Raw genomic sequence first — 16,802 nt, forward strand, 5'->3', positions numbered from 1 at the left:
ATGAAGACACTGCTTGGGCACAGTCGGCTCCCCAATAATCATGTTTATTAACTATATGCAAACGTACAAGGCTTAGCATAGTGCACTCTTCTGTTCTGAGTGGTTTCTGATGGCTTCTGAAATACAGAAAACAGTAAACACCACTAGCCTGCTTATAAGAATACTATCTGATTTCTGTATTGAACCAACTAGTGCTTTTAGTGTTGGTGTGAGATTCATACAGCATAAATGCGACATGGTACACTTACATGGAATTTGGAGAATTCCGTCTGTGGTTAAAATATCTCCACCGCCTTTTCTTTTTAATCCCAAAATTCTATCATACTGTAGTAATGTGAGACCTGAGTTTGGCCAAGTTTGTGGAAACATACAAAATGGTTGCCAGTGTTGTATATTAACCCAACACTTTCGCTTTAATAAACTCTACTGTTTATGCAAGTAATTCTGATGACTTCTATAGAATTAAGCCATAGTTGAAATGTTATTTTAAATACTAATGCTATATTCACTGTACTTGGAAAAGAGCTACAGCAAGGGACCATGAAGGATTTGGGCCGGGGGGGAGGGCAGGGGCATTTTCATTTTTTTCTGAAAAGTCAGTGAATGATATTTGAAAAGACGCAGGTAACTCTTTAAGCCACATCCACCAAACTGCGTCTTGTCTTCTTTCAAGTAATTTGCTGTCAGCACAGAAATTTCTGATGGGAATAGCCGAGAGTAAATTTTGAATCTTTCTGTGATCAGACTTAACTGCAAGTGTAATGAGTAAGAGTCACCATTCATGAAATGGCATGTACTCACTTGATAATCTATCGCAAAAATGCAGCCGATGAAGTGAGCTGTAGCTCCCAAAAGCTTATGCTCAAACAAATTGGTTAGTCTCTAAGGTGTCACAAGTCCTCCTTTTCTTTTTGCGAATACAGACTAACTCTGCTGCTACTCTGAAACCTGATAATCTATTTCACTTTGACTCTGCTCTTGTAAAACAAGAAGAGAAGTTGCTATTTATTATAATACAAATATTTCACTGAATTGAGCAGCTGTTGCTGTTAGTGCTGGTGACACCTATATTTAAGCATTCCTGAGGATTTGTGCGATAAGACTTGATTTTGCACAGAAGGGAAGTTTCCTCACAAAATGCTGCACATAATTGCTGCAGAATTGGGTGCTGCTTGACTCCCCACAAGAAGGTTTTTACGGTCTGTAATCTTGATACAACCAGCTACTGCACCAAACATCCACATGGAGAGGAAAATGAGATTCAGAGATTTTCAGGCCAGAAAGGACCATCAGATCAGCCAACTTCATCTCCAGCACAGCACACAGAATTTCATCCAGTTACCCTGTACTAAGCCCAGTAACCGTATGTGCTCGACTAAAATATATCTTCTAGAGTGGCATCCACTTGTGATTTAAAGACATACATAGATGGAGAATACACCACTTCCGTTGGCAGTTTGTTCCAATTTATGCCTAAATTCTTTATCAACCAAACTGGCAATGTCATCAAAGAATGTTTGTTCAACAAAACCTTTTTTTCATAAAACCATGTTGACTGGAATTAATTATATTCCTATTCTTTAGCAACTATCAGCTTTTCCATTATCTGACTGGGATTGCGGTCAGGCTAACTTGCCTACAGTTACCCAAATCATATCACTTGCACTTTTTGAACATTGGAACAACATTACCACCCTTCCCATCTTGTGGAATGTCCCTGGTATTTCAAAAATTATTAAAAAGTAACATGGGTTGTCCAAAGATCTCTATAGCCAATTCTTTTTGGACTCTTGGGTTCAAGTTATTAGGGCCTGCTGACAAGCTAGAAAATAGTTAATCAGCCTCATGTGATTTGAATACATCATACTGCTTTATTCCAAATACCAAACAGAAATATTTATTAAATACTCTCTGCATTATTATTAAACATTTACCATCTCCATCTAGTAATGTGCCTATACCCCTATGCCATTGGTAGGATTTCTTTAGTTCCTAATATTCTTAAAAATTTCCCAAGTGTAGTCCTTAGCCCTGCTAGTCATGGATTTTTCCCTGATGTCTTTAGCTTCCCTTATCAATTTTCATAACTTCTAATATATATTGAGTGCTATTTTCCCCTTTTCCTTATATCATACATTGTTTGTTTTTTAGTTTCTAATTGCTGCCTCCACTTCAACACTGAATCAGGATGGACTTTTAACCAAAGCTGTCCTCTCTTGAATGTGGAAGTTGTTTGTCCATCTAAAACTCTTCTTCAAGAACTCCCAATTTTCAATCACATTTTTCTGCCTAATTTTTTTCTCCCAATCAATTTCACTCATAATTTTCCTTAGCTGGGGAGATTAGTCCTCTTGAGCACCAAGTATATATATGACTGGTTGGGACTTTTTGCCCATATTAAATGTAATCAGGTCATGAGCACTAGTCCTTAGGCAACCTCCACCATCCAGGCTAGTGATTAATTTATCTTCATCTGTCATAATGAGGATGAAAATAGAGTTACTTCATATTGAGTGTTATAAAATTATTTATAATTTTTAATAACTGGAATGATGTTTTATTAGTGGCTTCATGAGACCTCCAGAATATGTTTCCCAAATTGAACACCCCAAGAATAGCACTATTTCTGTCAACGCATTAAGCATCTCTCAGTAAGGAGTAACTCATCTTGTTCTCTGGTTGGATTTGGCAGACTGTAGCAGACCCCACCACACCCTGCCCTGGGCTTTGTTAATTAGCATAATGAGCCGAATACATTCTAGGTCCTGTGGGTCTGAGTTATCAATAACTCTAAAACAGGTAGTCGTGTTTTTTATGTAGCGTGCCACCTCTCCACCCTCAATACCCATTCTAATCCTCCTGAACAGGTTATAACCAATTACGTGAACTGTCCTACCAGGTTTCAGTAATTCCAATTAAAAATTTTTTTCCTTATCAATGAGAGTTTCTAATTCCCCTTACTTGTTACACAGACTCCTAGTTTTGGTACATAAGCAACTGAAAAATTCTCTTGACATTCTTTGCCACATTTGTTCATGACATTCTGAGTTTTGGTTTTGTACTGAATTTGCCTCCTTGGCACCCTCTCAGTGCATTGGTAGTTTAATGCCCAACTATTTGCTCCAGTTAGTCTCCAAACAAGGAGGTTAGCCCCTACCTGTGAGATTTAGGACTTCCTGTTTGTACAGACAGCTCTCCAACTGAAATGTGGTCCAATGTTCAACAAAACCAAAACTTCAGCCTCACATCGGTCATGCAGTCAACTGTACACCTCCAGTACTTTCTGCCTTCTCTCACTTATTGGACTGGTAAGATGTCTGGGAAGATCACTTGGACTTTCCTTTTCTTCCACTCTCTTCCAAGATGCATGAGGTCTTCTATAATCTGTGCAGTTCCATGTGATGCTGTATCATAGGTTCCAATGTGTATCATCCTCAGTGGAGACTTACCAGACAATTTTTCACTGTCTAATTCTGCTGTCACAGCTCATATCTTCACTCTAGTCCAGGGGTTCCCAAACTTGTTCCGCCGCTTGTGCAGGGGCCGGTTTGTTTACCTGCTGCGTCTGCAGGTTCGGTCGGTCCCGGCTCCCAGTGGCCGTTTGCTGCTCCAGGCCAATGGGAGCTGCTGGAAGTGGCAGCCAGTATGTCCCTCAGCCCACGCCGCTTCCAGCAGCTCCCATTGGCCTGGAGCAGTGAACCGTGGCCACTGGGAGCCGCGATCGGCCGAACCTGCGGATGCGGCAAGTAAATAAACCGGTCCAGCCCACCAGGGGCTTTCCCTGCACAAGCAGCAGAACAAGTTTGGGAACCACTGCTCCAGAGAGATATAACCACATCCTATAGTTCCTGTGTCCTTTGCTGAATTCTCTGTCCGCTCTTCTTAATATGGAGTTATTGATGATGATTATTTGTATTCTTAGGATGGTTAAAGAACCTTTCTTGGTTCCTGCTTATTTCATACAACAAGGACACCCATCAGTATGTCCCCTGTAGCTTTCTGTTCCATTCATAGAATCATAGAATATCAGGGTTGGAAGGGACCTTAGGAGGTCATCTCGTCCAATCCCTTGCTCAAAGCAGGACCAATCCCCAACTAAATCATCCCAGCCAGGGCTTTGTTAAGCCTGACCTTAAAAACTTCAAAGGAAGGAGATTCCACCACCTCCCTAGGTAACCCATTCCAGTGCTTCACCATCCTCCTAGTGAAAAAGTTTTTCCTAATATCCAACCTAAACCTCCCCTACTGCAACTTGAGACCATTAGCTCTTGTTCTGTCATGTGCTACCACTGAGAACAGTCTAGATCCATCCTCTTTGGAACCCCCTTTCGGGTAGTTGAAAGGAGCTATCAACTCCCCCCTCATTCTTCTCTTCCGCAGACTAAACAATCCCAGTTCCCTCAGCCTCTCCTCATAAGTCATGTGTTCCAGTCCCCTAATCATTTTTGTTGCTCTCCGCTGGACTCTTTCCAATTTTTCCATATCCTTCTTGTAGTGTGGGGCCCAAAACTGGACACACTACTCCAGATGAGGCCTCACCAATGTCGAATAGAGGGGGACACACATCCCTCGATCTGCTGGCAATGCCCCTACTTATGCCCCAAAATGTCGTTAGCTTTCTTGGCAACAAGGGCACACTGTTGACTCATATCCAGCTTCTCGTCCACTATAACCCCTAGGTCCTTTTCTGCAGAACTGCTGCCTAGCCATTCGGTCCCTACTCTGTAGCGGTGCATGGGATTCTTCCGTCCTAAGTGCAGGACTCTGCACTTGTCCTTGTTGAACCTCATCAGATTTCTTTTGGCCCAATCCTCTAATTTGTCTAGGGCCCTCTGTATCCTATCCCTACCCTCCAGTGTATCTACCTCTCCTCCCAGTTTAGTGTCATCTGCAAACTTGCTGAAGGTGCAGTCCACGCCATCCTCCAGACCATTAATGAAGATATTGAACAAAACCGGCCCCAAGAACGACCCTTGGGGGCACTCCACTTGATACCGGCTGCCAACTAGACATGGAGCCATTGATCACTACCCGTTGAGCCTGACAATCTAGCCAGCTTTCTATCAACCTTATAGTCCATTCACCCAGCCCATACTTCTTTAACTTGCTGGCAAGAATACTTTGGAAGACAGTATCATAAGCTTTGCTAAAGTCAAGGAATAACAGGTCCACTGCTTTCCCCTCATCCACTGAGCCAGTTATCTCATCATAGAATGCAATTAGTTTAGTCAGGCATGACTTGCCCTTGGTGAATCCATGCTGACTCTTCCTGATCACTTTCTTCTCCTCTAAGTGCTTCAGAATTGATTCCTTGAGGACCTGCTCCATGACTTTTCCAGGGACTAAGGTGAGGCTGACTGGCCTGTAATTCCTGGGTCCTCCTTCTTCCCTTTTTTAAAGATGGGCACTGCATTAGCCTTTTTCCAGTTGTCCGGGACCTCCCTCGATCGCCATGAATTTTCAAAGATAATGGCCAATGGCTCTGCAATCACATCCGCCAACTCCTTTAGCACTCTCGGATGCAGCGCATCCAGTCCCATGGACTTGTGCTCATACAGCTTTTCTAAATAGTCCCGAACCACTTCTTTCTCCACAGAGGGCTGGTCACCTCCTCCCCATGCTGTGCTGCCCAGTGCAGCAGTCTGGGAGCTGACCTTATTCGTGAAGACAGAGGCAAAAAAAGCATTGAGTACATTAGCTTTTTCCACATCCTCTGTCACTAGGTTGCCTCCCTTATTCAGTAAGGGGCCCACATTTTCCTTGACTTTCTTCTTGTTACTAACATACCTGAAGAAAGCCTTCTTGTTATTCTTAACATCTCTTGCTAGCTGCAACTCCAAGTGTGATTTGGCCTTCCCGATTTCACTCCTGCAAGCCTGAGCAATATTTTTATACTCCTCCCTGGTCATTTGTCCAAGCTTCCACTTCTTGTCAGCTTCTTTTTTGTGTTTAAGATCTGCAAGGATTTCACTGTTAAGCCAAGCTGGTCACCTGCCATATTTACTATTCTTTCTACACATCGGGATGGTTTGTCCCTGTAACCTCAATAAGGATTCTTTAAAATACAGCCAGCTCTCCTGGACTCCTTTCCCCCGCATGTTATTCTTCCAGGGGATCCTGCCCATCAGTTCTCTGAGGGAGTCAAAGTCTGCTTTTCTGAAGTTCAGGGTCCGTATTCTGCTGCTCTCCTTTCTTCCTTGGGTCAGGATCCTGAACTCGACCATCTCATGGTCACTGCCTCCCAGGTTCCCATCCACTTTTGCTTCCCTACTAATTCTTCCCAGTTTGTGAGCAGCAGGTCAAGAAGAGCTCTGCCCCTAGTTGGTTCCTCCAGCACTTGCACCAGGAAATTGTGCCCTACACTTTCCAAAAACTTCCTGGATTGTCTGTTCACCGCTGTATTGCTCTCCCAGCAGATATCAGGGTGATTGAAGTCTCCCATGAGAACCAGGGCCTGCGATTTAGTAACTTCTGTTAGTTGCTGGAAGAAAGCCTCGTCCACCTCATCCTCCTGGTCCGGTGGTCTATAGCAGACTCCCACCACAACATCACCCTTGTTACTCACACTTCTAAACTTAATCCAGAGACTCTCAGGTTTTTCTGCAGTTTCATACCGGAGCTCTGAGCAGTCATACTGCTCTCTTACATACAATGCAACTCCCCCATCTTTTCTACCCTGCCTGTTCTTCCTGAACAGTTTATATCCATCCATGACAGTACTCCAGTCATGTGAGTTATCCCACCAAGTGTCTGTTATTCCAGTCACATCATAATTCCTTGACTGTGCCAGGACTTCCAGTTCTCCCTGCTTGTTTCTTGCATTTGTGTACAGGCACTTGAGATAACTTGCTGATAGTCCCTCTTTCTCAGTATGAGGCAGGAACCCTCCCCACTCGCGCTCTCCTGCTCATGCTTCCTCCTGGTATCCCGCTTCCCCTCCAGAGACAGATTCTTCTGTAGTTGACTTGCTGAATATCTGAAATGTTTTGATACTTCATGTTGCATTGAATGCCTCCTGGCTCTTCCCCCCTCTTGATCACAATTGCCTGTCCACTTCTTTGGTGTCTATTCTCTCCAATTCCCTTATCAACAATCCTTCCCTTTGTGGTGTCTGTGACAATGATTTCTGAATTTGGTTGTCCAAGAAGTTTTCATTTTCTTTGATGCTGCACAATGTTGTGACTTATGCTTCCAGAGCATGAAACTTCTCTTCCTGTACGGACACCAGTTTGCATTTCATACACCAGAAATCTATTTTGCCTTCTGGAAGAAAGGGCAACATAGCACACTGAAGGCAGGTTGCAGCAGTTGTTCCTTCATCATCCATATCTTGTACCTGGTGTGGAGCCATACCTAAAATAGGAATCACACTCTCTCGCTAAGCTCCCACTGATACTTATCTAGTTTGCCATTCCTGTTCAGCTGGCAACTGACATATACTATGCCTCAATGCTCAGCTCCCTCCCTTGCAAACTGGAAGGGAATAACCATTCAGAGACTTCAAACACTGGTTCCATTCAAAGCCCCAAGGGTCCCAGTAACAACCCCCTCCCAGAGACACAAACAGAGCTGTTTCACTTGGCCAGTTCAGGGACCCACAGCCCAGCCATAGAAACCTTCAAAGAGAAAAAACAAACAACAGATGGAATGAACACAACACTCACCTAGTCCCTCTAACTGCAAGCATAGGATCCACTGCGACATCCTCTAAAAGTCCCATTTGCTGCTTCTGTTACCTGGCTAAATGGTGTCTAAGTATTCATGGGGAAAGGGGCCACAATGATTTCCAAAGAAAAAGTTTAAAGTCAGGGAGTTCCATGTCTCAGCTACATCAGAACAGTTTAATGGGGTGACCTGAGACATATTTTGTGTAGCCTATAGGAATAGATATTTGTTAGGTAAGGTATAGGCATAAGTTAAGGCAGAAAAGCAATAAGCCTACAGGTCTGAGGCCTGTAAGACAACAGCTTAGCTAAACAAGGCATAAGGCCCAAAGGCCTTAGCATAAACAGCTAACAAGAAGTAACCCTAGATCATAAGCTATCACAAGATATAATGCTGTACTGACTAAACTGCCAACAGGTAACCACAAGATACTAGTTTATACCAGTTTGGGATATTTTAAGTTAGGAACATCAGCAGATGTCTGACCACAAGAGTGTCATGGTAACTAATTGATGTACATGTTAACAAGCTTGAGGTAAAAGCCCTAATAATCTATAGGAGAAGGGCACCCCAACAATAGTAGCATGAGGAACTACAAATTAGGAAAAGGGATCGAAACTCCTATGGAATATGCATTAGGTATAGTGGTGTCAGCGTAACACATTATAAAAGTCAGGTTTCAGAGGAACAGCCGTGCTAGTCTGTATTCGCAAAAAGAAAAGGAGTTCTTGTGGCACCTTAGAGACTAACCAATTTATTTGAGCATGAGCTTTCGTGAGCTACAGCTCACTTCATCAGATGTATACCGTGGAAACTGCAGCAGACTTTATATACACACAGAGAAACATATTCTCTGTGTGTATATAAAGTCTGCTGCAGTTTCCACGGTATACATCTGATGAAGTGAGCTGTAGCTCACGAAAGCTCATGCTCAAATAAATTGGTTAGTCTCTAAGGTGCCACAAGAACTCCTTTTCTTATTATAAAAATCGTATCCCAGCCTGTGTGCCTCGTGAGATGTAACTCTTGGGAGATGCCAGGATAACAAGCACTGGTGATGGTGAGAAAGATGATGAGAATAACTAATACTTCAGGTCCTTTTGCAAGGGATGGTGAGAGCATATGGCTGTTCAGATGCACATTCTGTATTATCTCTATCTACCTTGCTGGGTTAGAGTGTTTGTAACTTGCTAATTGAAAACAGAAGGCTTTTCCTAATTGTGAGTGTTGCAACTACGCATGTTGGGGCTCCCAACTAAGCTTTAATTTTAATAACCCTGGGCCTGATCTTGGGACAAGAACCTACAAAACCTCAAAAAGAAAAGGAGTACTTGTGGCATCTTAGAGACTAACAAATTTATTTGAGCATAAGCTTTCGTGAGCTACAGCTCATTTCATCAGATGCTTATCTCAAATAAGTTTGTTAGTCTCTAAGGTGCCACAAGTACTCCTTTTCTTTTTGCGAATACAAACTAACACGGCTGCTACTCTGAAACCTACAAAACCTCAGTGTGTTAACTGGGAATTCTTAAGTAGTCAATATAAATTAATACACGATCAATAGATTAGGTAACATTTGCCATGTAGAGCCAGTAAACATCCAGCTCCTTAGTCAAGCTCTACATACAATATGGAAGTAGACATGTGACAGGGACATGACATGTGAATGCATATTGCTCAAGAACAAAGCTTCAGGCTGGTGACTGCTCCTTCGGAACAGTCTAACAGTCATGGGGACAAGTCATCTGGAGGGACTCGAAACATATTTTGTCACATATAGCAAGTCAAAACCCAGCTCCTTATTCAAACCCTGCCATGCAATACTAAAGTGGGGTGGTGGCAGATGCATAGCAATATATTTCGCAGGAATAAATCCTTGGGTCATCTGGTGGCATATCCTGACTACTTCAGAAGAGTATAATGATCACATAGACTTGTTACTTGGGGTGACTTGAGGCATATTTGTTATATTCATACACTCAAAATTCAGCTCCTTATCAGAACACCATCCACAATCTAGAAGTGGGGTGGAGGGGTCACACTTCACAGCATATTGCACAGCAATGAAGCTTCGGGTCAGACATTGCAATATCCCAGCTGCTTCAGAAGAGTACAATGGTCACAGCTATGTGTCACTTGGGGTGACGTGAGGCACATTATGTCATATACAGGCAGTCAAACTCCATATACAAAATGGAAGTCTGGCCAGGATGTCACAATTCACATCATATCACACAAGAATGAAGGTTCAGATCAATGAGTGGCGTGTCCCTGCTCCTTCAGAACAGTGCAGTTATCACAAGGACTTGTAATTTGGGGTAACCTGAGGACATGTTTTGTCACAGACAGCCAGTCAAAACCCAGCTTCTTATTGGATTATTCAATTAATACATAAATTAACAAATTAGAATTTTACTTTTTTATAACATTCAATCACATTCATTTGATGACATTTCTAAACATTTCATCTTACATGGATGTATTTTCAATAACTTTGGTTTTTGAATAAGAAACTGGGAAAACAACCAGCTTCCCCCTCATCTCATATTCTCATGTTTCACATAGGCCAGAGGAGGCTGGATATAGCTACCTATTCCTTCACAGCTTTTACTCTTTGCTTCACGGCTAGCTTTGAGAGTTTGTAAGAAGAAGCACAGTCCACTACACTATGGCAGTGCCAAGAGATGAAAAGTCTGGCTTGGAAAAACACTCATGAGGTTCTTTGTTTGCTAATTTGGGGCTCGAGCCTGCTCCATTGGAGTCAAGGAGAGTTTGGGCATTGACTCCTCCAATGGAAAGTGCCTGAATCTTACACATAAATTGGCCTCCCTTCACTTAACATAACTACGTAAAATTTGGAAATATTTTAACTTTTCTAATAGTATCTTCTAAAAAATATACCCTTTCTTTAAAAATTGGTGTGCTAGATCCTATTTTAACACTCCCACCCCCAGTGCTCATTTGTCTCCATGGTCCTATGTTTCAGTTTAGTAGCCCTATAACTAATTGACAAATTCCTTACAACAGAAAACCCTCTCTGTCTGGACTGGCTGTGTTTACTGGTTCTGGTGAGTGAGCAGGGGGAGAGTAAAGTTGTGTTAGTCTTCTTTCTGAAAGAGATGTAAGGAAATCAACCACAATGAAAGAAACATTGAATGGTCATGTGAGAGCCATCCTTATAAAGCAAAATAAAGTGACAACGACTTTCTGCCTGCAAAAAAGTACATTATAAAGGATTCAAAGAAGAAAGCTAATTTCTTTCTTAAAGAAAAAAAGGCACCTTAACATTTTACTTATCAAGCGTCACGATGCACTAAAAGCATCTATTAAAATAATGAGGTGAACAAACTGAACTGAGCAGTTATAATAAAGTTCCAAGAGCAATTTTTTTTTTCCAAAATGCAGGAACTAGATTCTGATACTCAACACATTTTCCTGAAATGTTACAATCAATGATGGCCAAAGCCAAGCTGTATACAATGGGCTGGCAAGAACCTGAATTTCATAAAGAAACACATCAAATATTCTAAAGAACACAACAAGGTAACTCTGTGTAAATTAGCAATTCTTGTAAGACTTCCCCATCCTAAAATGATTGACCTGATTCTACCCATGAACGTAAGAATTACATTTCAGCTTCAACTTAAAGCCTAACAGGAGTTGTGACATACATTGCTGTAAATAGTGGATCCACCAGCCATAGGAATCACAAGGACTGTATCATCCTGAGGGCTGAAATAGCAACCATACAGCCCAGGCAAGAGTATGTGGATATTTTTAACCAGGGCCATCACAGAACCGCTTCTGCAGCACATAGCTTGGTTATTCAGACTGTGTGCTAGAGGCAGGATTTGCCCAAGATGTTCAAACTCTCTCCGAGTGCCCTGGAGAGTTAAACAAAGTCTAATTTATATTTATTGACAGTATTAATCAACGGTTACATTTTAACTCTGTCATTCTCCGTTGGTAAGGCATGGAAGAAAAATGTGCCTGAAAATTATACATCGGATTCTCTGTTGCATTCGCCTTACGCTGGGCAGAGCAGCAAAGAGGCTTAAGAGAGCCTGTCATAGCTCCCTGTTTACTTTCCTGGCCCCGAGTACAGATTAAAGCATCCAGAGGGCTGCTTTAAAATATGTCTGATGGCTACGGTCCACTAGGGATCATACGCCAGCTGGGGATTGTTGGAGCATATTGTACTCTGGCCACACACCTGACACACTCCTGCACTAGGCATTGAGGGGATGGAGAGATGGAAGACAGACAACCTCAGCAAGAGACTTGAAGAAGGTTTCTGCTCTCTTTGCACTGCCTGAGTGGTACAAAAAGAATTGAGTGGGGCATGAATCTGGTCCCTTATCTTATAGGCATAACTACCATCAAACTATTTAAGGAAGTATTTTGGAAACGCCAGTGTTCTTCTATCAATTCTTTGTATAGATGGATAAATAGTTACATTAACCCCTCCCCCCCCCAGGTCTATGGTAGTAAATGGCTGTGACCGTACTTCACAGAAATTGTCATCTTTGTTGTGTACCAATTAACTGTAAGGAAGACATGTTTTCAATAGGAAAACCACTCAACTTAGGCAAGTTTTGACATATATTTTAATTCCAGGAGTAAGTGCAGGTATTGGGGTGGGTGGTGGTGGTTGTTTTTCTATTTTAATTCAATTCACTGTTTGTTTCCTGTAAGCAAATGTAATCTGGAGTTGTAGATAAAGATAGGCCAAGTCAGGGAACCTTATATCTAATGTTCTGGTTCACTGCTAAGCGGCATGCCCCACTTGGACAGTGCAGTGTGGCAATAGCCACACTTCCCACCTATAAGTGGAAATGTATCCTCCTATTCCCTTCAGAATCCTCCAGACAAAACCCTAGAAACCAGACTTTGTGCTTGGGGCATGAATTTAATCCCTAGAGTAGCTCAAGGCAAAAAACATCCATTGTCGGCAAATCTGTACCTCACTCTCCCAACTCACACCATACAGTGTATCAGTTTAGTTCATATCCCACATTACACCCCCATTTCACTGGCTACTGAAACTAGGCCAGCAAAGTCTCTCTTGGTTCGTTAGTGTATTAACAGATATGATTATGAGAACATCAGCCTGCTGGTTAAATGTGGATTTCTAAAAAAGGATAAGAAACAAAACCCAATAATGAAAAGCTCACTGAGAACTTATAGGCCTACAAAATTGCAACATTGTAAACACAGAGATCTATTTTCCCATCAACATTCTGTGACTTTCTTGTGGGGAAAAGAGGCTAGATGAGGTAATAAGAGGGACGCACCATTAATAAAAGTTACCCTTAGAACTCTCCAGTGCATCAACTTAAGTACAGCGACTACAATAATTACAATTTTACTATGCTTTTGTTATAGTAGCACAATTGTCATTTCATCAGGGATCTAATTGCCAAATGACATACTATTCTGCATGATATATAGAGAAACAAATTGATATACTGAAAATCCCATTGCCAACTAGCCAAACAAGTCTCATTTCAGGGCCATGATGGCAGCAGAAGCTGTTTAACAGCAGCCAAGAAGTGCAACTTTTTGTAATATATAGGAAAAACAGAATAACTTATACTGCAGTTTAACCAACAGGGAATGCAATATTCCCATTTCCTAAAATGAGGGCATGCTGATTGGGTAAGCGACTTATTTCAGGCACTGTAAACCCACAACTCAAGAATGAACTTGAGAGGTTTCATAAATTGAGATAAAAGTGTAAAGGAAAAACAGAAAAATGTTTCCCCCTGCAATAAATCAAACCTTGTTAAAAATAAACACAGAGAAGGAAAACAGGGAAAAATTGTATATGATTAATAAGGAAGTGCTTTTGTTTATAAAGTATTTTGCAATTTATCAGATAAACAGACTAAGACTCAATGTAGAAAAATGCTGCTAAGGCTAGATACATAAACACACATGTTGGGATTCTCTTCTCAAACATTACTCAAGCTGTTATTCATGGCTGAGATTCCTTGAAGCTTCCTAAGGAATTTGGATACTCACATCCCATTAAGAATAATGACAAATGGACATCAAAATCCCGAGGCAGTTTGGAAAGTCCCAGCCTGTGTGTATAGCTCATGGTTACTCTGGGCAGCTATTTATGTGGAGTCAAGATCTGCCTTTCAATGCACATGTGTGGCACAGAGGTCCCATAACAGGTGCTTCCTGAATTCATCCATGGGTAGAAATGGGCATGCAGTGTTCATTCTCTACATAGGCATTAACTGTACTGTGTTCTCTGTGGACAAACTGTACTGTGTTCTCTGTGGACATATATGCCTGCAGCCACAACACAGCTAATATGGTTGTACTGGCCATAAATCAACACATTTAGTTGTGTGTTAAATTATTAACTAAAGTATTTAAATACTCAATACATGTAAGCTGAGCTACTAAGCAGGCCCACATAATACCCAAGCAGTATTTTAAGAGACTCACAACAGCATGGAGCTGCATCCTTTTTAATTCTGCACAGTTTTGGTACATGAAGAATAGGTTCCTCTCGGAGATTCCTTTCAAAGATTACTAAGAAATGGTTAAGGTTTCTTTTATAAATGTCACATATTCACAGGGTCCGAAGGGTCTGAACCAAAACTTTGGACACAAAATCCTTTGACCTTTGGGAATCTCTGTCTGGACCTGCGCTTTACAGGTCTGTATTATTTTAATTGTGCTACACCTATTACTCTTCCCAATAGAATCATTTTAAACGACTTGGTGAGTGGTTAGAATGATTTCACTACTAGACTTCATGAGAAGATGTAATATAATGATATATGGGGCTATTTATTTCATGCAGCCCTACAACATAAAAATTCCATCTCTGTTAGATGTAAAGTTAAAGGTAGCAATAAAAATGCTTGCAAGAAAGTCTTCATATGAGAGATTAAAAAGGATGGTTTTATTTTTTTAAATAAAACTAACAGAATCCAAGAATCTCATTCTCCCTTTGTAGTAAATAACTGTTTCCCATCAGGCTTTAGCAAGAAATGCACAAAACTGTGAAATAACATGAGGTTTCACAGAACAGCTCATCATATCCTCAGTCATGAAACTACACAATTGGGAAAGTACAAACTTGGCTCTACTGGGAAACAGCTGCTTAAATTAGAGATTTATAAAATATAAGATGCATGATTTTGTTTGTTTCCTGACTCCTGTGTTTGATACACAGAGCTAACAATCACACACTCTTTGCTTGCCCCATAAAACAGACCATTTATACAACTGTAGTCTCCTGAGACCCAGTTATGCCCTCACTTACACTGGTGTAAATGACGAGTAATTCCAACAAAGTGTATGAAGCTGAAAAGGTGTAAAACTGATGGAAAATGAGAACAGAACCAAGCCCAAATATCTGGGATCATTTTCTACCATTAATTCTACACTTAACCTGTAGAGTGGACAGTGCAGCAGATACCAATACAGTGATGTTATGACTTCAGCTTTCTCAGTGTCTCTGTCCCTTTTTCTGCTCTCTCCCTGAATCTGTTTTCCCCACTCATAGCAAGGAGTGGTGTGCATACAGTATGCTTACCTACAGCAACCCCACCCCTAGTTCAACCTCATCCAATGCCCATTGAAGTTAGGGAGAATATAGCTATTGACTTCAATGAGTGCTTGCTCGGGCCCTTGGAGTATAGATAAATCAGAGATTATATTTAAACACATTTGTTTTACATTTACAAAGCAGCTGTATAGTCTTCTTAAATAAAAAACACCACTTTGTTCTTTTTGCATAGATTCCCAATATAAACATATAAGAAATACAGGCATGGAATCATTAAAATGAGCTGCATGAAGTCTTGCCATGACACTGAGCTAAGTTAAATGCAGAATGGCAGATCTAATAACCAATGGCCAAGTTCAGTGGAGAATATTGTTAGAAAATGCATGCACCAAAAGCTATGTCGTTTGCAACATGGCAGGATACAGACATTAGTTGAAATGGACTGGATCATGCAATTATTTGGAAAGAAGCTGCTGAGGAGAATAAAAAAGTGTGGATACCTGTGTGGATCATAGCTTCCTCCATCTTTATTTCCTGATATAGGAAAATACAAGAGTAACTTTTGTTAGTGTTTAGAACTTGTAAAAACCATTCACAATGTAGTTTCCATGCACAGCATCTAATCCTAAAAAGAAATGTATTTGTGTTAAATATAGACAGAGCTGCAGTCCAACAAAAGTTTCCTAAAAGATGTGTTCAAAGAATTGAAAAAATCCCATAAAAATCAGATTAGAAATGATAAATTAAGAGAATTTTCATGGAGAAAAGAGAGAAAAATAAAGAAGCAATGGCATAAAATACGAAGAGAATATTCCTGTAAAAGCACACTTTAAGGTCACCCAAAATGAAGTGCAACAAATTCCAGGTAAGTGAAGTATAAATATCACTTAATTTTTTTTAAATTCAGGAACATTTGTAAAGGACTTCTCATATCTTGCTCTCCTTAAACACAGCAGGGACGTCTGTCCATTAAAAGTTTGCAACATACATTCTTGGTTGCAATGTAGAGTTTGCAGTTAATCACTCCTTGGTGGGGATGCTATTGGGAAGCAAAGACTAACAGAATTAATCCTGTAGGAGAGAATGGAAACAAAGTCCTACAAAGCTATCTAGAGTGTAATTAAGCAGCATTAGCATGTTCTTCTATTATTTTTTAGTGTAATGGCTTGGTCACCTTCCTGCCCAATACTTTGTAATATCCATCTATAGTAACCCTACATATCTGCAATGAAACATATCTGCAATGCATTGATAATGCTGTATACACAATTAACTGCCAGGTTTTCAGAGAGAGAGAGAAAGAGAGAGAGAGTTGTAATTGATCCATTTAGTAATTAAGAAAACAAAAGACACCCTAATAAAAACATACATGAATAGTGCCTTCTTTCAGATTTTTTCTTTTTTACCTGTTTCAAGTCCCTTAGGTCGTGGATTGCACTGCTTGTAACCTTGACAACTTCTCAATTCCATTAGCTGCATATGTAATTGATTCAAAATGCCTCTTTCCACTGTGTGTACTGTATTTGTCAGCTGGGCATCAGAAAAAAAGAAATATTTGTTAACAAGAGTGCAACCATACAGAATATTAGTGCTGAAGCGTTTG

General features: G+C 40.8%; 1 protein-coding gene across 9 annotated transcripts in view; it reads right to left on the reverse strand.

Annotated features, from left to right (window-relative positions):
• Window positions 1-16,802, reverse strand: part of SULF1 (sulfatase 1) — a 175,609-nt gene that overhangs the window by 5,561 nt on the left and 153,246 nt on the right. For 8 of the 9 annotated variants that reach the window (XM_048840903.2, XM_048840899.2, XM_048840901.2 and 5 more), the window contains one exon: window positions 16,606-16,729. In XM_048840903.2, coding sequence (XP_048696860.1) covers window positions 16,606-16,729 — 124 coding nt within the window. Of the gene's footprint in view, window positions 1-15,699; window positions 15,734-16,605; window positions 16,730-16,802 lie in introns of all 9 variants that reach the window. The other variant, XM_048840905.2, reaches the window with a different exon arrangement.

The sequence above is a fragment of the Caretta caretta genome, chromosome 2 (genome assembly GCF_965140235.1).
Source record: "Caretta caretta isolate rCarCar2 chromosome 2, rCarCar1.hap1, whole genome shotgun sequence".
Lineage (NCBI taxonomy): Eukaryota > Metazoa > Chordata > Testudines > Cheloniidae > Caretta > Caretta caretta.